Source organism: Lepidothrix coronata, unplaced genomic scaffold (assembly GCF_001604755.1).
Source record: "Lepidothrix coronata isolate B3197 unplaced genomic scaffold, Lepidothrix_coronata-1.0 Scaffold267, whole genome shotgun sequence".
Lineage (NCBI taxonomy): Eukaryota > Metazoa > Chordata > Aves > Passeriformes > Pipridae > Lepidothrix > Lepidothrix coronata.
The window spans coordinates 89,966-109,472 of NW_016690447.1; the positions used below are offsets into that span (position 1 = coordinate 89,966).

Below are 19,507 nucleotides of genomic sequence, written 5' to 3' on the forward strand. Positions count from 1 at the left end.
ACTCTGAGTAATCTCCTTTCCAACCAGCTTTTCAGGTAGAACCTTCCAAGTTTTTCCATGCACTGAGCAAAGCCAGCCCAGCCGACGAGTTCCAAGGGAACTCCCCCCCCTCTCTGGAAAGCTTCGAGTGATTGAGTACAGTGACCTCTGATCTTTCATATTCTCTGTTATTTTTCAATGACTGGGAGGAAAAGTGGAACCAAAGTGGTTTTAGGCTGCTGTAGTTGTTTCTGAGGAGCAGATGGCACCAACAGAAGTGTTAACCCTTGGTTACCCCTCTCGTGTTGGAGGCCACAGTCTGGTAACGGAGGCTGTGCAATATCCCCCACTATCTTTGCAGAATTATTCCTCCAGTTTTTTCAGTTAAAGACTTCTCCCAGCAAAACCTGGGGGCTGCTGCTGTTCTCCAGGTCAGACAGAGGCTGTTTTACCTTGTGAGGAATTCAGTGAACTGCTGTGAATGAAAGAGCTGCTTCAGCCCCTGTCACTTCTTGCTCCTGGATAGAGAAGTGGCCATCCTGCTGCCCCTGGTCACCTCTGCTGGGGCCATTCTCCTGTGGGGTTTCCATGGTTTAAAAGTGTTGGAAGGTGAGAAGAAATGAGTGTTTGAGCCCATTCTCTTTGAAAATCTGGGGTAATATCAATATCCTCTCTGTAAATGCAGAGGTAAAATTTCAAGTGCTTTATCGTCTCATTTTTGCAGCTGTTGAGTGTAGTGTGAGGATGGTGCTAAGCTCTTACCTGATCAAGAAGTGCAGGTCTGAAGGTACTAAATCCCTAAGCAAATGCAGATCAGCTACAAAACTGGGGTGTACAGCATGCTGGAGGAAGGTATTTATGAAGACTGCAAAAGAAAGTGCTTTAATTCCCCTGGTAAATGAAGATTTCCATTCTAAGTAGCTTAGTGGAGAAATACCCAAGCACAGAGAGTATGTGCTTGTCATTCTTAAAAAGGAGGAGTTGGCTTCCAAACTGTTAATTTCTGAACAACTCCTGAATGACAGGAGTGCTTTCACTCTTTCCATGCAAATTCCCATAATAAGATCCTTTTCAGCCTCCCACACCTCCGAGTTGCTCGTGGCAGTCCCTGTCTCCCTGGAAATGGCTCCTTTTTCCCTGGTTTGCAGCCTTTGACTCATGCCTAAGTCAGGCCTGAATCCCTTTGGGCTGTGGATTTGTCTGAAGAGCAGACCTAGGTTAAAAAAAAACAAACCCAAACTGTGATTTTTAGGGCTGTAGTAACATCATTTGTGATGGCAGGGGTGTGAACTTGGTCACATTATCACAATTCTCCTGTAAACCTCACAATAAACTCTGTCTGAACATATTCTGCCTTCAGTCCACCTCTGGCTTAACAATGAGATGTGCATTTGCTGTCCTTGTTATCTGTGAACTCTCCCACTCTGCACTGATAAATTTATTTCTTAATGAATTCATCTAGCCCCGTGGCCTTAAATATATTTTTAACCTTGTGAAGAGTCTGAGTGGAAAGAATCTGCTTGTTTAAAGTGTATTTTACTGCACTGTGAAACTCCTAAAGGTACAGAGTGTTTCCATCAACTTGGTAATTCCCATAACCAAATCCTGGAATATTAAAATATAATAAAATTATGCTAAATATAAATGTGTGTATATGTCATGATTTAAAAATATAGATGTATCTGCACCCTGAAAAATTGTGCCTACGGTGGTCAAGGCAGGGGGCAAGTGTTTCATATTTTGGCATAAAGCCAAAAGCTCTTAATCAAACTGATGGTCCACCTTGTATCAACATCTTGACGCTACAGAGATCTTTAGGGTGAAGAAAGTATTTTAAACAAATACCTTGTAGGATTTGTTTAAAATCCCTGCAACTGCAGTTTGGTTGTAGGTGGTTAGTGAAGGTCTGTTGCATAGTCAAAGCCATAAATGGAATGAACTGAGGCTGCTGTAAACAAAGGGTTGAGAAGTTGTTGAAAATGAATTTTGAGGGAAATGTCTGAAATGTTTTGCAGGGGTGAATCTGGTGCCGGGAAGACTGAGAACACTAAGAAGGTTATTCAGTACCTTGCTCATGTTGCTTCCTCCCATAAAGGAAGAAAGGACCATAATATTCCTGTAAGTTGGGATATTTTCTCGATTTTTTTTTTAATTGCTTTTTTTTGAAAACTACCGTCTTTGCATTAAAAAACCATGATTTTTTAATTAAAGATAAGCTGTAATATATAATCCATGTAATTTTGTCTCAACCATTATTTTCTCTTTAGCAGTGGCTGAAATGAGCAGTTACATTAAAATTTCCAGTCCATGTCAGCTGTTAAATTTATGTTGTAAAATTAAAGGCTTTATGCAAATGGTAGTAAAGTTTTCTGATGTAGCAAACCCCAGTTTTCCAAGAATTCAATTAAACTTGGGCAGTTCTTAGTGAATTTAGTTCCCACTGGATGCAGTTTTTGGTACTGCATTGATGAACAAGTTTTTTGTTCTTTGAAAAATTAACTTGCAAATGGGAAAAATTAACTTGTAACTGGGAAAAATCATCAAACTTAAAAGCTGCTGTAGATTTGCTATATCTAGAAGTCAGCATCTAATAAAAAGCTCAGATTTTATTACACTACAAACAGAGAGTATACATTTTTATGTCAGAAAATATTGAATTTTTTAGTAACTTGAAACCAACTCTGATTTACATAGAACTTTCTTCAGTTTTCCTGCCAGGCTTCAACGTTTGCACTGAATTTTTGGTAATTCTTTGCTTTATAAGAATATGAATGGGTTTGAATATCTGTTGCTGGATCTCTTTGCAGTGCAGTCCTAATTCAGCTTTGCTACAAGCAAACAGCTTGATGGAGTCAGTGCTGGTTTTCCAGCAGTAATGCAGGTGTCTGTGGTGGGTGGAACCTTCAAACTCCATCATCTGACTTAGGGAATCAGAGAAAAGACCTTCAAAATCAAGCCCAACCTTTGACCAGTCCCACCATTCCCACCAAACCATATCACCAAGTGCCACATCCACTCGTTTTCTGAGCACCTCCAGGGCTGGGGACTCCACCACCTCCCTGGGCAGCCCCTGCCAATGTTTGACCACTCTTTCAGTGGAGAAATTTTTCCCAATATCCGACAGGAACCTCCTCTAGCACAACTTGAGGCCTTTTCCCCTTGTAGCCGCAACAACTTTTAATGCACAGCACTTAATGCCGAGACATTCTTGAATGTGTCAAGACTCAAAACTCCTGGGAGAACAGGAGATGACTTTTGAAAAGTCTGTGAAGGAAAAAAAAAAAAAAGCAAGGATTTGAAGTGGGAGAGAAGGAAAGGTTGCAGGTGAATCTGGAGAAATCTCATGAAGCGTGTGGGGAAACTTGAGTCTTTGCTTTAATCAAGAGCAAATAACACAGGCCTGTGCATTGATACTTGTTCAGACTGCTGCTGGTTTATCACACAGAAAAGATCAAAATTAGTCTTTCTAAGTATTTCCTGAGCAGTCTGAGTGTGCTGCAGTTGTGTGGGGGGGTTCCAGGCCTCACAGGGAGGTTCCTTAGGAGTGTCAGCAGCATTGGGTGTGTTCATGGCACTGTGGGGTGTGCTGGGAGGGCACGTGGCTCTGGGGGACACCATCTGGGACATCATCCAGCAGAAGTTCTGTGTAGTGTTTGATTTCTGAATATTCCTAGCTTTATCACTTCACAGCCTTGAACAAACCCAGTATTTTTTCAATTTCTGCAGAAGTAAAATTGCCAACAGGCTTTTGGAGAGAAGGGAATTGTGCACTTTTGTGCTGAGTCCTTCTCAATATACTGTTGACAACTTGGAATGGCTCGGGCTGGAAGACACTTCTGGAAGCCTCTTGTCCAGACACCTTTCAAAATGTGCCTTCCTTCAAAGTGAGGTTCCATTGTCCAGGCCTTGTAAAGCTGAGTTTAGCTCATCTAAATCTTGAGGGATGGAGATTAAACAACTTCTCCGTGAGCCTGTTCTGGTGCTTCAGCACCCGAAGCCCTCTTTGTACCCTGAGTGTGTTTGGCCTTCCCTGTGCTGTGCCAGGAGTATCCCCTGAGAGATTCGTCATCATAACAATTCCTGTGGCCAGGAATTGTTGGCCCAATTCCTCACTGGGTTTGGTGGCTCAAAATAATGTCCATAAAAAGTCCATTTGGCTTCAAATGGAGCAAGTTTCCTCCATTGTCTGTGTGGCTGCAGAAATGGTATGAAGTGTAGGCACAGAAAAGATGGAAATGGGATGGAAAACGTCGGTGAAGGGCAGGATGAGTTTGCCCTTTTCAATGCAGTGTTGGCTGATTCCATGTAAATCTCTGGTTAAACTGCAGCTTAATTTTCTACTGACCAGTGGGATCAGATGGGGTGGTGGTAGTCATCTCCAAAGATAGATTTTATAATCAGCTGCTTCACAAACCATTGACTATTGTGATGAAGACTAGAAAAGTTCTTAAAACACAGTTTAGACACACAGAAAGAATAGGGTGGTGTCCTGAATAAAAGTCTGATACTTGGATTGTGCATTTCATTCAAGGCAGTGAGCACTGAACTAAGCATATATCCATGAAAAATGCAGGATATCTGTGTAAACAAACCACTTTTGAAAGTAGAAATAAGTGTCCTTAGTTCTGTAACAACTAGTTTTTATTTATGTATTGCAAATAACGAATGTCTAACCTGCACAGCTCACACTGGAAAGTGTCAGAATAGGGGTTGGAGGTGCAGCCCTAATTTGTTCCTGTTTCCTAATTTGCATATTCATTAGAGAGCTGTAGAGGCTGGTGGTGATCCACTGTCCCTGTGTGTACAACTGTGCATTATCCTGTGCACAGGAAGATGCTAAACAGGCTTGTTAAATTAATCCCTGAGTGGCAGTCTGTGTGTACCCATCCTGTTACAGATAATTATCAGTGTCATGCATATTTCTGAGACTGTTTGAATGCCACATTGATTAGGTTTTTTTAAAGCAGCAATTTGTATGCTAAGTCTAGGGTTAAATTTGTTTTCCCTGGCAGTGCTGTAAAAGTCTAACAAGCAAATGTAGCCCCAGTGTGACACCTGAGAGCAGCTCTGATGTTCTGCCGTGTCACAGGTGCTCCCCAGGGACATTTTCCAGTGGGATGGTGGGGGAATGCTCAGCCTGTGTGAGGAGTCTCGTGTGGGAGCTCTGCCCATCTCCTGGGCAGCCTCATTCCTCATCCATGAGGCTTTTCTTTCCCAGCAGCTCTTTGTTCCCAGCAGGAAGAGCCCTTGGAATGTCATCCCTGGTCAGGTGGGGAATCAAGCCAATAACACATGGTAGCCACAGGAGCTGGAATTACAGTGCTGAGCAGCCTTAAAACTGGTGATTCCTAATGTTTGAGTGTTGAATCCGTAGCCCCAGTGTCTCATTTCCTGTCTAATCCCAAGATGTTGTCCTGGGCACTGCTCTCGGAAGTGTGGGGAGGTGCTGCTGGTGGTAAAAATGTAGAGGAGAAACTTTAGTAATTGTGGGATTTGGCAGAGCCAGGTGAGACTGCAGTAATTCCTGAAATTGGGAATAGGGGCTGGGCTTTCTAGAGCCAAGCAGTGGAGGCAGAAGTGCTTGGCAGTGAGTTCTGAACATGAGCTGTTCTAAAGACCGAAGGTGGGGTGAAAGTAAACCTGAATTCTTGGCTGCTGTGTGTTTGGTTGAGTGGCAGAACTGGCACAGGGACAGTCCCTGGTGGGTAACAAGGGATGGAAGATGGAAGGTGTCTGTTGGAAATAACTGAAAGTTTCACATCCAGCAAATTAGAGTTCTAAAGAATTTGAGGGGTTGAGGTGGTAACCAGTAAAGCTGAATTTTTGTCATTAAAGCTGAGTATTTTGCCTACACCAAGGGGACTGTGTTTTATTCAGTTGTTAATGTGCCACATGTGGACCAGCTTTGTAAAGACCAGCACTGAGCTTTAGCTCAGGCACCTCAGCCCAGAGCTGACCCACACTGGTGTCTGCTGGGCTGCTCAGCTGTCCCAGGCTCTTGGCCAGACACCTTCACTCCCAAGGATTCCTCAGGAGGCTCAGGAGCTGTGGAGGGAGGACAGGTAGAATTAAAGGAGAGGAGGGAAAAGGCCAGGTACTTGGTGAGTACGGGAGAGGAGGGTCATGTTTCTGCAGAGGGATTTAGACACACTGGGCACAGGGAGAAGGGAGGAAAAAGGCTTCTGAACTTAGTTTTGTGGCTCATCAATCCCCTGTGTAGTAAGAAAGGCAGGAATGAGAGAAAAGAGGAATAAAAATATGTTAAAGCATGTGTTAGTGTCACTTTAATGTGGCCAAGAAGTGTCTAAATTCTGGGTTCTGCTTTAGTTTGCAAACTTTGTGGGTTTGGATGGAGAGGGAAGTCAGTGCAAAATATGGAAATAATAACAACAACAACAACAACAATAACAACAACAACAACAACAACAACAACAATAATAATAATAATAATAATAAAAGAATTGCATACATAATTTTCCAAAAGAAGTGCTGGTTGTCCCCTCCTGCCCAGGGACTGCCATGACCTTGCATGTTGTGCAGGCTGGATGAGTTTGGGGGATGCCCTTTTGCTGCCCCTCTGGGCTGTGGAGGTACCTGGGCCCTATTCATGGTCAAATACATGAAAACAGCAGAAGTTTTCATTTGTGGGAGTGTGTGGAGTTGTTAAATTCTATAAATAACTTCATCCATGTGCCAGTGCTGTCTGCACTGCCAGTTATCCTGGTTCCCTGTGCCCCTGGTTTGGATGAATGGAACCAGACTTCAGTTTGACTCATAGAATTATGGAATGGGTTGGAGTGGGAGGGACCTTAAAACTCACCCTGTCCCACCCCCTGCCATGGGCAGGGACACCTTCCACCAGCCCAGGTTGCTCCAAGCCCTCTGTCCAACCTGGCCTTGGACACTTCCAGGGATGGGGCAGCCACAGCTTCTCTGGGCAACCTGTGCCAGGGCCTCCCCACCCTCACAGGGAGGAATTTCTTCCTGATATTCAACCTCCCCCTGCCCTCTGTCAGTGGGAAGCCATTCCCTGTTGTCTTGTCACTGCAGGCCCTTGCCTAAAGTCCCTCTCCAGCTCTCTTGGGGCCCCTTTAGGCCCTGCAAGGGGCTCTGAGGTCTCTCCAAAACCTTCCCATCCCAAATTGCCTCTATTTTCACTAAAATCCAGCTTTCACTTTGGTGCTATTTTAAACTGTAGAACTAATTACTGGTGCTTTCAGGTTAATGATTCCTTCCAGTGGCTGTGTTTGCCTTGGTAGCTGAAATGCTAAATTGTTTAATTTGTTTTATTAATTTCTAAAGAAACAAAATTAGTTTTGAAGGACAGAATCATGGGTAGGCTCACTCAGGCTGAAGCTCCCCTTGGTGGGAGTTTCCCAGGGGAGCTTTAACTGCCCTGATTTAACCACAGAGAGTTAAACACGTGTCTGACTGTGCTCAGTTCTGTTTCTAGTGAGGACAGGAATGGACACCCTGAGAGTGCAGCTCATCTTCTCTGAAGATAAGCAAACAAAATACCTCTGAGGCTCCTGGTTGTGCTTGTCCTTCTCCATGAGTCCAGGAGTGGTAGTTCCACACTGAAATCCTGAACCTTCCTTAGCTGCCCGGGTTGTTTTCCTGGCAGGAATGGTACAGCTTTGAAAATTCACATGACTTACCTGAACAAGCCAAACCTTTGCCAGCTGCTTTACAGACCTCTGTCAAAATTGGTTATTCTGCACTAAGCCAGTGCTGGTTGTTTAAAATAAGAATCATTATTCTTAAAATAAGAATCTGACTTGGTATAAAAATTCCTTGTTTTGTGTGTTTCTTCACAGTATTTGCCCCTGGGCTCCTGATATGAAGCTCAAGATTATTAAACTTGCAGTCTAAGCCAGGGAAATAATAATGGAATTGAAAATTTCTGCAGAAAATGTGCAAATTTGTATTTTGAGGGCATTTTATTTTATTTTATTACGTTCGTGTTCCCTTTGCCCTTCTTGCTGGCAAAATTGGAAGGTCTTCCAGTTCCTTAAGGTTCTGCTCACGTGGAATTAAAGAAAGAAACAAAGCTTTTGTCTTGACTGTGGGTTTGCATTTCTTAAAAACTTGTAGTACAGTGCAAAACTCTTTAAGTGTTGCTTCCCCCTCTGTTCTCTCATAACCTCTGTGACTGTTGAAGGATAATGTTCATCTCCTCCATACAAACCCCCTCGCAGTGCCCAGGGCTGAGGAGAAAGCCACTTAATGCTGAGCTTAATTTTTTTGCTGTTGTTTGGCAAGACTGGAAAGCTGTGCCCAAGTAAAGAAACTCTTGCCCTTTTCCTTGCTGCTCAAGGGCCATCTGTCATCTTGGGTTTTACCTGGAATTAGTCCTTTGCACAAACACAGGTCTCAGTATTTTGAGCATGCCAATAACTTCTTTTCTAAGCTGAACTTTGAAGGGTTTCTATGAAGTGAGTGTGCAGTTAAACTGAACCTCTGACAGTGCTAATGTGGGATGTGACAGCTGGAATTCCTTGCTAACTTATCATTTGTTTGTTTGCAATGAACAGCCCGAATCACCCAAACCCGTGAAACACCAGGCAAGTGGTTTTTTTTAATGCTTTTAAAGTTATGTAGGAGAACTGATGTGTATTCTTCTATTTGCATTTATGATGTGGGAAGCCTTGGAGTGGTGTACAGCTAATACTGAATTTAGTAAGTATTTAACTGGCTTTGGGAGAGTGGACTAGTGAGTAGCTTATGAGTTTCTCAGCATTGCAAAGGACTTGTCACCATTTAAAGTGGTGTCACCCTGTCCTGAAGTGAGAGGTTCACCCTCTCTCTAGCCACCCTTCTCCAAAGTACTGTGTGTGTACTGGGTAATGTGCTGCTGAGAGAGTGCAGAACACTTTTTAAATATTAAACAAAGTGGTAAATAAGAGATGGATTAACGGAAGCTACAAAATCCTTTTGATTAACATACTGTTTTGTCTGAATGTTTTTGTAGCGTTGCAGATAACTTGATAAAGACTTTGATCTCAAGTGTCAAAGGCTTGGCATAACCAACATCTTCTGAAATCAAGTGTTTCCCTTGACTTTCTAGTACAAGTGGTGTGAGCAGTGTGGGATCTGAATTAATGTTTCCTCATTTGAGCTTCAGCTGCTCTTACTCCTCAGGTTGGCTGGAGCCCCTGTGCAGATAATTCTGCCCGTTCCCTCTGTCCCCAGGGCAGCAGCACTCGGTCTGTTCTATCCCACCTGTGTAAGAGTTTTAATGCTTCCAGTGCTCTGGAATTTACCTGAGAAGGAGCTTAAAGAGGAGGGTTAGGTGGTAGTTGAGGGCAAGACTGTGGAAAGAGATAAACAAACAATTGCTGCCATGTGTTATGCAGGATAAATGCTCTGCTCTAACCCCAGCTGGTAAGTGATGCCTTTGTCCTGAGCACCAGCTTTTAAATAAAGCAGCAGCTTTGGCAGGGTGTAACTAAGGGTTGGAAACTGAAGAAGCTGCCCTGAGTTAGTTCAGCTGGTTGTGTTCTTCCCTTACATTTCTGAGAACTGACTAGTGCAACATAAACTGTAGTGGAAAGGGAAATAGTAAAGGAACTTTCAAGCAAGTCTGGTATACTGGAAGCCAAAAGCAACCCCTGGACAGCTGTGATGCCTCTGGTAGTGTGTGTTAAACCTTGTTAAACCTCTGTAACCCAATCATGTGTCTGAGCCCATGGTCTCATTTTCAGAATAAGTCACAGACATTCTTAGTATTTAACTTAATCTTCCCTCCTTGCAAACATCAGTGAAGTCTAAGGGTTTTTACTGAAATATTTCTCAGTTCCAAAAATAGACAGAGGGTGTTTAGCTTTAACCCTCCCTTTGCTTGGAGTGTCAGGGTTGACACGAACTGTTTGTTGGCAAACATTTGAACTGTATCCCTGAGAAAATGCTAATCCAGAGCTGTTGATATTGCATAAACGGTGGAATCGTTAACATCTCTGTTTCGATGTCATTCTGAACTCCAGAGTGGATCCCTGTTGTATGTGAGTAGCATGTGCCCTCCCCTGCCTCCCCCAGGCTCCACTGCAAGAGACTCACTGGATGCTGGTTTTTCTGAAACTGAGACAACAACCTGTCCTTGTCTTCGTGTTGCCCTGCATGAACTACTGCATGAGCTCACTCTTCCCACAGTGCTGCCACACTGCTTTTTCCAAGGTCTGGTGAGGTGCCCACGCAGGAGATAAGCCCGCAGGCCAAACTGGGACACTCCTTCCAAAACACTGAATGCTTCGAAAAGAGAGTTGTTTTGGGCTGTAAAGCTGTCCATCTAGACATGAAAAATGCCTTTTTCCACAGTGTGAGAGGTTTCACCCTGGTGTGAGGTTTGCTTTGCTTGCTGATGGCTGTGAGGAGTTGGTGTGTGCAGCACCGAGCGCAGGCTCGTTCCCATGGTGCTCACCCACAGTTGAGGATCCAGCTGAGTGTTTCCATCGAATCCTCATTGTGAAAATGAGCTACTGAGACCTTTCTGCCTTCACTTGGAGAATTTGAATAAATTCTGCAGAAATTGCTCTGCACAGCCCCAGTCCAGGCTGTGGCCTGTGGGTGCTTCCTGAGACACAGCGCTGTCCATGGAGGAGTTGGTGTGGAGTCAGTTCACATTTTGCAACCACAAAGAATACTTTATTCAGGCTACTTTGTATTTGCACATTATTGCAGGCAAGTTTGAAAAGGCTTTACTCTCAACATTCAGATGTAGAGGAATCTTGTGTCTTTAATATTGTTACAACACAGATTTTTGAACGACTGCAAGAATGAAAATTTTATCTCCACTGACCAATTTGTCTTTAAAAAAAGCCCTACAAGAGATAATAATCAGTAGCAAGTTAGATTGCTTTCCAATACGAACAGGCTTGAATTGAACAGCTCAAACCTGGATCAGGATATTACAGTGCCCCTGACACTGTGCAGAGGTGTCAGTGTGTGAGTGCCAGCAGCGCACGAACCTCCCTCGTGTCACAAATAAGCTGTTTTCCTTGTCCCAAAAGATGAGAGAGATATATATATATATTCTTCCAGAATAACTGTAGAGTTTGCCCTGTAAGCTGTGACCCCCCTGCTGCCTTTCCTGTACACCCTGGGGTTTATCCCAGGCTGTTCACTGCAGGGTAAGGAGCTTCTCCCTTTTATCTTGGTGTGTTCCAGCAGTAGCGTGTCGGGAGGGGGAAGTGGGAGGGATGGTGGGAAAATTCCCACTCTCTGATGTGTTTACATGGAAAACTTTGAGAATATTACCTGCAGACAGCACAGAGTGGGTATAGCAGAGATCTAGTTTTATTCCAGCTGTGGGTTTTTTCCTAGTTTAACAGTGCTCCTGAGAACAGTAACCTTGGCAGAGCTGACAGTGCACAGCCCCTGCAGCCTCAGCAGTGTTTAGTGTGCTCTGGGCTCACACTCACATTTATTCCTTCTTCAGTTACTGCAGAATTCCGAGAATTTGTGGTCCCAAAGGGAATATATGTGGAAATAAGCAAGTTTTGAGCAGATAGCTTCAGGTCACATTACAGAAGGAGCAGCCCTTAATGTCAAGGAGGGCTTGAAATACATTTAGATATACAAATAAAAGCCTCTTTTAGGTGTGAACTAGTGAATTTTTAGAATTCCCTTCTAAGAATTGACCTCATGTGGAAGCCTTAAGAGAGTTAACGTTTCCTGTTCTTTGATGTTCAGTCTGGGGCCTTTATTCATCAAGGCTATAAATAATTGGAAAAAGCAGGTTTATGAACAAAACATCACATTTTGAGACTACATTCCAGACAGCTTCACTTTCTTTTTTCTTGGTTTTGTTTTTTTTTTTTCTTTTCTTTGTTTTAAACCAACCTTCAGAGCAGGAAGACAGTATATTTTCCTGTGTACATTCATGCCTCCTGGGCTCTTGGAAGCAGCACAGACTTTTTTTTGTGCCCAGTCCTCCTCATGGACAGCAATTGTAAAAGCTGTTGTGCAATTTCCTTAAGATAAGCACTTTGATTTCTAAATGCATTGGCTTGAACTTACAGAAACATTTAAAAAAAAGCATTAAACATACTGAGCAATGTTGGTTGGATTGAGCAATTTGAAAGTGATGTTTGTATGTGGGGTTGCTCAGCTCTTCTGGGTCATTCTGGCTTTGTGCTCAGGTGTGGTCAGGTCAGATGTTGCAGTGGTATGAATTTCAGTCTGGTTGACTGAGGGGGAGAGTTTTCACTGATTTGAAAGTAAGTTTGAAAAGAGGTATTTGTAAGTTTAAAAATAGGTGTTCCAAAGTAGCTGTATTGCCAAGTCACTACACATGAAATTTAAGAATAATGCACTAAAATCTTCAAACAGTTAAATTAGTTTCTCCTCTAAAGCACTCAAGGTCTGTGCCTAATTTCATCAGCCCTAAATGTGAATTTTCCATCTTCGGTGACTGTCAACATCCATCAGGTCCTGTTGGTCACTGCTGTGTTTGTGTGTGTCTGTGTATGTTCTAATAAACAAACCCAAACCAAAAAACCACCCCCAAAGGCCCCGCACTGGATGGAGGAGTCTCGGCAGGTTTAGGAGTGAGGGGAAGGATGACCCCCCCTTGTGAAGGTGCTGTCACTGCCACAGCCAGGGGCAAATGACTGTCAGGAAGAGGCAGAATACAGGAATACCCTCAATTCCAGGTGCTCCGTGCTCATATCTGTTCCTTTTTCTGTTTGTGTGGTTTTTAGGGGGAGCTGGAGCGGCAGCTTCTTCAGGCCAATCCCATCCTGGAATCCTTCGGGAATGCGAAGACAGTGAAAAATGACAACTCCTCCCGCTTTGTGAGTAACTCCTTTTCTCTTTAGAGTCTGGAAATCTGGATTATGGAGAAATTACCTTTTTAGGAATTTATCTAAGTGGTATCCAAAGCTTTTTCTGTTGTCTTCCTCCATGAATTCAGGTTCTCTTACAGTGCCTTCTGTGATGTGTTGGGATTCTGAAGGCACATCCTCACTGGCTCTTGGCAAAACTTTAATTTTATCCAGTTTCTAACTTCAACAATCCTTGGGATGACAGTTGTTTATAGTCTAACAAATACAGCTGTGCTCTGGAGCTGAGCTCTGACTTGTGTGCACAAATTCCCGCAGAACTGCTATAAAGTAGGAAAGACTGTGGCATCAGCTTGGACTTGGGCACCATCTGTAGCCTTCTTGTCAATAGCTGGGACTTTATCAATTGGTTGTTTAAAGAGAACATCCTGAATTTCCAAAAAAAACCAGCACAGAACTTGCATATAAAAACCTGTCTAAGTTTGCTGAGTGATTGTAGGGAAGTCAAAAGCCAGTGTGACCCATCCCAGGTGTCAGGCACTGCTGGAGCTGGTTGATGTTTCTGTTGGGTCAGTGCCTTCTGTTCACTGAGAGTTTTGGTGACTGATAATCACTTCTGATGGGTTCCATTGTTTTAAAAATCGTGGGGAATAAATAGCTTTTTACCACTTCTTAGAACTTCCTTTCCTTTGAAGGGAAAAAAAGTCATCTCCTGTTTCAGGGGGAAGATGTTTTCAGTACAACTTCAGAACTGTATAGGAGGTATTAAATCTTTTTTTTCTGGCGAGAACAACACTAAAACTTACAGAACAAATGAAAGATTTCTGGTCTTCCTTTGACATTTCAACAGGTGCTTGGATTTATAATGCATGAACTCAACTCCAGTGATAAGGACTCTGGAAAACTCCATGACTAAGTCCCTCAGCCTTTCCAGTCGGGAAGGGAGAGCAGAGTACTGTGGAAATTCAGCTTTGATAATTTTGTAGCCACGTTATTTACAATATTGCTTGATGCTTATATAAGTTGGGTATAGAATTTATAATATGAATAGATTTCACTGTACAGTAATTCTATCTTGAATGCATCAAAGACTGCACTAATTTAATGAGGATGCTTTTTCCCTAAAAGATGTCAGCATCTGGTTTGTGTTATTTTGAGGGCTGCATTGCCATCATGAACATAATCACTGTGATGGCTCCAGCCCTGTTTTTATAAAGGAGCAAGTATAATGCATTCCAGATGGTCTCATCTCATGCAGGAAAAAAAAAATAATCTTTTACAGCCATTTTAAAACCTGACTTAAAAAATATCTATCCTCCCACAAAGTGAGAAGTGCTGTTGTTCAGCCACACAGGCTTGACAGGCTTCACTGAGGCTGCCAGCCTGTCCCTGCTCGCTGACAGCACCAGACAGGGCTCAAATAAGGCTGGTGTCCAAGGAATTTCATTTTTCTCCCTTTTTTCTTCTACCAAGGGCAGCGTTTCAGGAACTAAAAATCTCTGGTTTGCATTGGATAGGACAGTGGCCTTGCTGGATTCACATGGCAGAGCTAAATGCTTCCTTCTGGTGTGGTTTTTCCAAAGCCTGATGGTGGCAACAGAAATCAGCCCTTAGATGAGCACCACTGCAGTCTAACTGATGAATTAAAGATTTCATAGCAAGGTTTGCCAGTGCCAGCTAAAAGGATCTATTAATATTGTGCTTTTAAGAAGATTAACTAGATAAGTGATCTCTCTAGTACAGACTCCAGTGAGGCCTGAACTTTGAAGCAGGGAGCATGTGGGTCCCCTCTTCTGATGTGTAATGACTGCATTTCCTCTCAGTTATTTTTGCTCATGGAACTGGTAACTTGACAGCAGAAATTAAATAACTTTTAAGAGTGAAACAGCGTAAAGTGGTTCCAAATGATATCAGAAAAAGCCACTGGCTAGACCTTCTGTAATGTTTCTTGTTTGTTTTCACACGTGACAAGGCAAGTTCAAGGCAGGAAGGCTCTGTGGTAGCAGCTCTGGGTAAAAAGTCTGCTGCCATTGTTGCCATGCTGCCATGTGCATCATATATCTGGTCTACTGCCTGAATTTCAGGAAAATGTCATTTCATTCTTCGTGCCAGTTATAAATAGAACTTTCTGGAATTGTTCCTGAGCAAGAAGTCTAAATGCTGCAGTTACAGACTGAGCTGAGGGTGTTCTGTATCTGCATCCTCAGAAACCTGTGTTCAGTGCTGCTTCCTGCCAGGCCATGCCTGGAAACAACCCTTGTTCCTTGGCACGGTGGTTTTAGTGCCAGTGGCTTAACAGCCAAGCTGGAACAGTAGGGAATAACCACTGGAGCTAATTTAAAGTGTTCCACCAGTTTTCTTGCAACTCAGAGACCCCACTTTGAGCTGGAGCTGCACAACCACAGTCCTGGAGCAGTGACTTAGCCCTGAGATTGAGTCAGGGTAGGGCTGGTGGGGAGGTTGTGCCTTTCCCTGGATACACTGAGGGGTCTGGGAGGAGAAACTTGGTCTTGTGCCCACAGATCTTGATCTGAATGGGCTTTGTTAGGGCGGGGGGTTCTGGTAAGGAGTTGCAGCAGCACAAATGAAGCAATTTGTTCAGCGTGGAAATGTGCCCCCAAAATAATAGCAGGTTGGGCCATTCCTGTCATACAGGACCCTACAAGCTTGGAGAGTAGAATGTTTAATCAGGAAATCAGTAGCACACTCCCTGAGCTGCATGGATGTTCACTTGAACATGCTGATAGCACTAATCAGGCTGGAGATAAGGCAGGGTTGGGATCCAGGTTGTAAAAGCCCTTTCCAAAGGGCTCCATAAAAGTTATCAGTAGGTGGCTTTGTGCAGATACCATCAGAGGTGTTAGGGCAGGTGTTAGCAGACTTCTGTCATACTCCCTGATCTCCAGACCTGTCTGTGTGTGGATAGAGGACTGTGGAAATTGGGTGCAATGAAGATGGAGAGCCCAGTGTAGTCACTGGGAATTCCCACTGGTTTTTCACACATATGCAACCAGGGCAGTGCTGAACAGTTTCATGAGCACAAACTTGAAATTCAGTGATGGTGCAGATAAAATGGTCCAGCTCCAAGCCTGTTGGGAATGACAAATCAGATGGGGGAACTGATGTGGCTTAAAAATAATATAATATATCCACTGGCAACCACCTGCTTTCCAAGAGCTGCTCTGTGTGTGGGAAGTGGCTCTTTATTTGAGATGTAGGTGTGAGAAATGGGTGTATTTCTTAGTTCTTTCTTTACCAACTGCTGGAGAAGAGAGGCCATAGAGAGAGCAGCCAGCCTGGTTTGGAATGGAAGGGGAGATGTGGTGTGATGGGCTGGGCAGCACCTGGGATTTGGGATTGCTGCAGCTGGAGCACCTTCAGGCACCAGTAAGTTTGCTATGGAAATGTGCACATGTAGAATCTCAGCATTTCTTCCAACCTCAGTGTGAGGAAGTGAGCCTCACGTTCAGAGAAGTTTTTCCTAAGTCTGGATTACAAATATATCTGGACTAAGAGTTCCTTAATCCTTAGAGTGTGTTTGTGTGCTCCATTGAAATGATGGCTGAGCACCTGGATGGGCAATGATTTCATTTGATCTTGGGAAATGCTTGATCCATGGATGCATTTGGATTATATTTTATATAGACAGCGTTGTTTAATTAAAAAAAACCAGTAATAATGAAAAAATCTTCATTTCTTTGCAGGGTAAATTCATCAGGATTAACTTTGATGTTACTGGTTACATTGTGGGGGCCAACATCGAGACATGTATCCTCCTTCATGCCACATCCTTGCAAAAATGCAAGTTTTCTGCTTTGTTTTGCTTTTAACCCTAGAATTCATTGGAATGCAGTGGAAGGACATTCCTCTGACAACACCCATCTCTTCCTTTGTTTCAAAATAGCCGATCGAATGTCCCAAATTCAGCGGCTCAGAAATCCTCCACTTCCCAGCTCAGCACTCCCAAACCTGCTGCATTTTCAGACTGGCCTTAAAAACAGGGTGTGCTAAAAAGGGAAACCATGTAAAATGTACTTGCTCTGTGAACATTTATGAAAATACCCCAACCCCTTCCTAATCAGAAGCTGAGCCTCTGCATCGTGCCCAGAGCTCGGAAGCAGCTCCGGGCCTGGAAGGAGCTGATGCTCCTTATCAAGTGACAAAGCTGGGCCACCTTCTGCCTTCTCAGGCCTTCTAGACACCCACGTGGGTTCAATAACACAAGACCTACTGTTGTAATTAATTAATTATAATTAATACCAAAGCCTGATTCAGTTTTAGCTCTGAGGTTGTTCTTGATGGTGCAAGAACAAGTAAAAATACTCGCACTGAAAGCCCTTCTCTGAAGTTGTTTCCTTCATACTAAAAATGTGTGTGTAATTTTTAGTGCAGCCTGTTTTCTGGGGGAAAACAGGGTGGTCATAAAATGATGAAATTGGAAGTCTTAGTAAACAATATGAAGTGGGTATTGATCATAAACAATGCTGCAGTTAAGCTTTTGTTCTGTTGCTGTGTTTTAAACTGCTTCATCTGAAGTGCACTGAATGTTTGGAACTGTCACAAAGTATAATTTCCCAATAAGGCTGGGAAAGGTCTATAGTTATTCAAAATATGCTTCAGTGATAAATGTTTTCCTTCATTCACCACAGCACAGGAATGAAGGCAGCTTTTAGGAAAATTCAGATGAATTGTTTTGCCCAGAGCTTTGTGAAAACAGAAGGATTTAACTCCTAGGGAATTTTTTCTTCATCACAAGAACTCATCGTCACCAGTGACCTGTGTCATTTCAAATCCCTGTCCTGCATTTGCATTACAATATGGAATATCTGGAAGTAAAAGAGTTAAATAACATTGCAGCTAATTAGACACTGCCTGCTGCAGGAGTTGCAGTTGGGAACTGTTTAGAGGCAGTGGTGACTGTGGAAAAATGCAGTGCTGGGGAGAAATGACAAATACACTTCAGATGACTAAGTATCTCTGAGTTCAGCAGCTGCTGGGTTTTTGGTAGTAAACTTCAACTATGACCTTAATAGAAGAAGGATGGCAGCTCCTCCTCTCACCAAAACTGTGGCTGATCCATTCCAGACAACTGCATGGAGCAGGGAAATGCAGGGAAATGCAGGGAACAGGATGGGTATGCTGAAATTAATGAGTTTGCTGAGATTAAAAGTGGGTTTCTACCAGTCTGAACTGGAAATCTCTCACTTGAAGTCACTAAAAGTTCATATTGGGCATGGTCTGGTCATAGAATCCCAGAATGGTTTGGGGTGGAAGGGCCCTTAAAGCTCATCCAGTTCCACCCCCTGCCATGGGCAGGGACACCTTCCACCAGCCCAGGTCACTCCAAGCCCTGTCCAACCTGGCCTTGGACACTCCCAGGGATGGGGCAGCCACAGCTTCTCTGGGCATTACTACTAAAGTTCTACTTGGTCTTAAAGTAATTCCATAGCCTGCTTTGGAACTTTTGTTTGCACTGGATGTTTTTAACCAAGAACTGTAGCTGATCCTTGACTCCAGTTATAATCCAGACTTGTTGGAAAAGTCTCGTGCTGTTCGTCAGGCCAAAGACGAGCGGACGTTTCACATCTTCTACCAACTGCTGGCTGGAGCAGGAGAACATCTCAAGTGTGAGTTGAGAGTCTCTTTTTGTAACCCTGTTGTCTGTGTGCTGTGTTTGTTATTTCAGTTTAACGTGGTTGGGTTGGTCTCAGTCACCAAACAGCGAGTTTTAAACAAAGAAGGAAAAGCCAGGTGGCTTTGGTTGGAAACAACTCCTGTGCTTTATCAAATGTGCTGGGAAGCCACTCTGATAAATCAAGCAAATGTCTCCTCCATGCCAAAGCCCAGTTTGGGCAGTCTCTGGCTGGGAATCCCTGGATAGAACCTGCAGTGTTCCCGGGTGATAACCACCAACCCTGATCAGCAGTGGCAGCTGTATCTGCTCTGGGCTGTGCCTTCAGCCTGGGGAGAAAAGCAGCCATTTAACCAAAACACAGTGAAGCTCTGTGGGTTTCTGCAAGCCACTGCAGTGCTGTGGGGGTTATCTCGACTCTGGGTGGGTTTTCCCCCCCCCTTGGTAACTGGGAGTTTCTGTTGGGTTGTGATAAGTGAAACTAATGAAGATACAGACTTCAGAGAATGGATCCACTCTTTCTTCTCCTGTGTTAGATCAGCTGCTGTTTGGCATCCTTGATGTTGGTGATTATCAGTCCCTAACTCCATTTCTGCTTCAGCCTGGTACCTTTCAGTAGAGATCCTCCTTTTGGGATATTCCAAATGGGGGTTTGAGGTTATGGTAGATCTGAGTGGGGCAATGCTCTGTGTACAGAGATGCATTAAAGAGCTCGTGTAGGTTGCTACAGAGAGTCTATGAATCTGCCTTCAGCTTGGAAGGCACACTTGTATTTTTAGGGTTTCAGGAGCTGCAGCTTGCAGCTACAAGCCATTACAGGCTTGTAGCCACATCTGAGGAATTGATTTCCTAAGGCTGAGTTTGGGCATTTAGAGAGAACAGAATTCCTTTATGTTATTTTTCTGTCTCTTCCTTCCCCCCAATACAGCTGACTTGCTGCTCGAAGGATTTAACAATTACAGATTTTTATCTAATGGCTACATCCCCATTCCTGGGCAACAAGACAAGGATAACTTCCAGGAGACAATGGAAGCCATGCATATCATGGGGTTTTCACACGATGAGATCTTGTGTAAGTTATTGAGCCCTTTGCATTTTCAGTGTACTTTTCTCTCTT

At 43.5% G+C, this 19,507-nt stretch overlaps 1 protein-coding gene across 5 annotated transcripts in view; it reads left to right on the plus strand.

The window, feature by feature from the left end:
• Window positions 1-19,507, plus strand: part of MYH10 (myosin, heavy chain 10, non-muscle) — a 103,329-nt gene that overhangs the window by 45,747 nt on the left and 38,075 nt on the right. For 3 of the 5 annotated variants that reach the window (XM_017835947.1, XM_017835949.1, XM_017835951.1), the window contains 6 exons: window positions 1,995-2,097; window positions 8,514-8,543; window positions 12,678-12,770; window positions 16,463-16,526; window positions 18,287-18,385; window positions 19,319-19,462. In XM_017835947.1, the coding sequence (XP_017691436.1) occupies window positions 1,995-2,097; window positions 8,514-8,543; window positions 12,678-12,770; window positions 16,463-16,526; window positions 18,287-18,385; window positions 19,319-19,462 (533 nt within the window). The remainder of the gene's footprint in view (window positions 1-1,994; window positions 2,098-8,513; window positions 8,544-12,677; window positions 12,771-16,462; window positions 16,527-18,286; window positions 18,386-19,318; window positions 19,463-19,507) is intronic. The other 2 variants (XM_017835950.1, XM_017835952.1) reach the window with 1 other exon arrangement.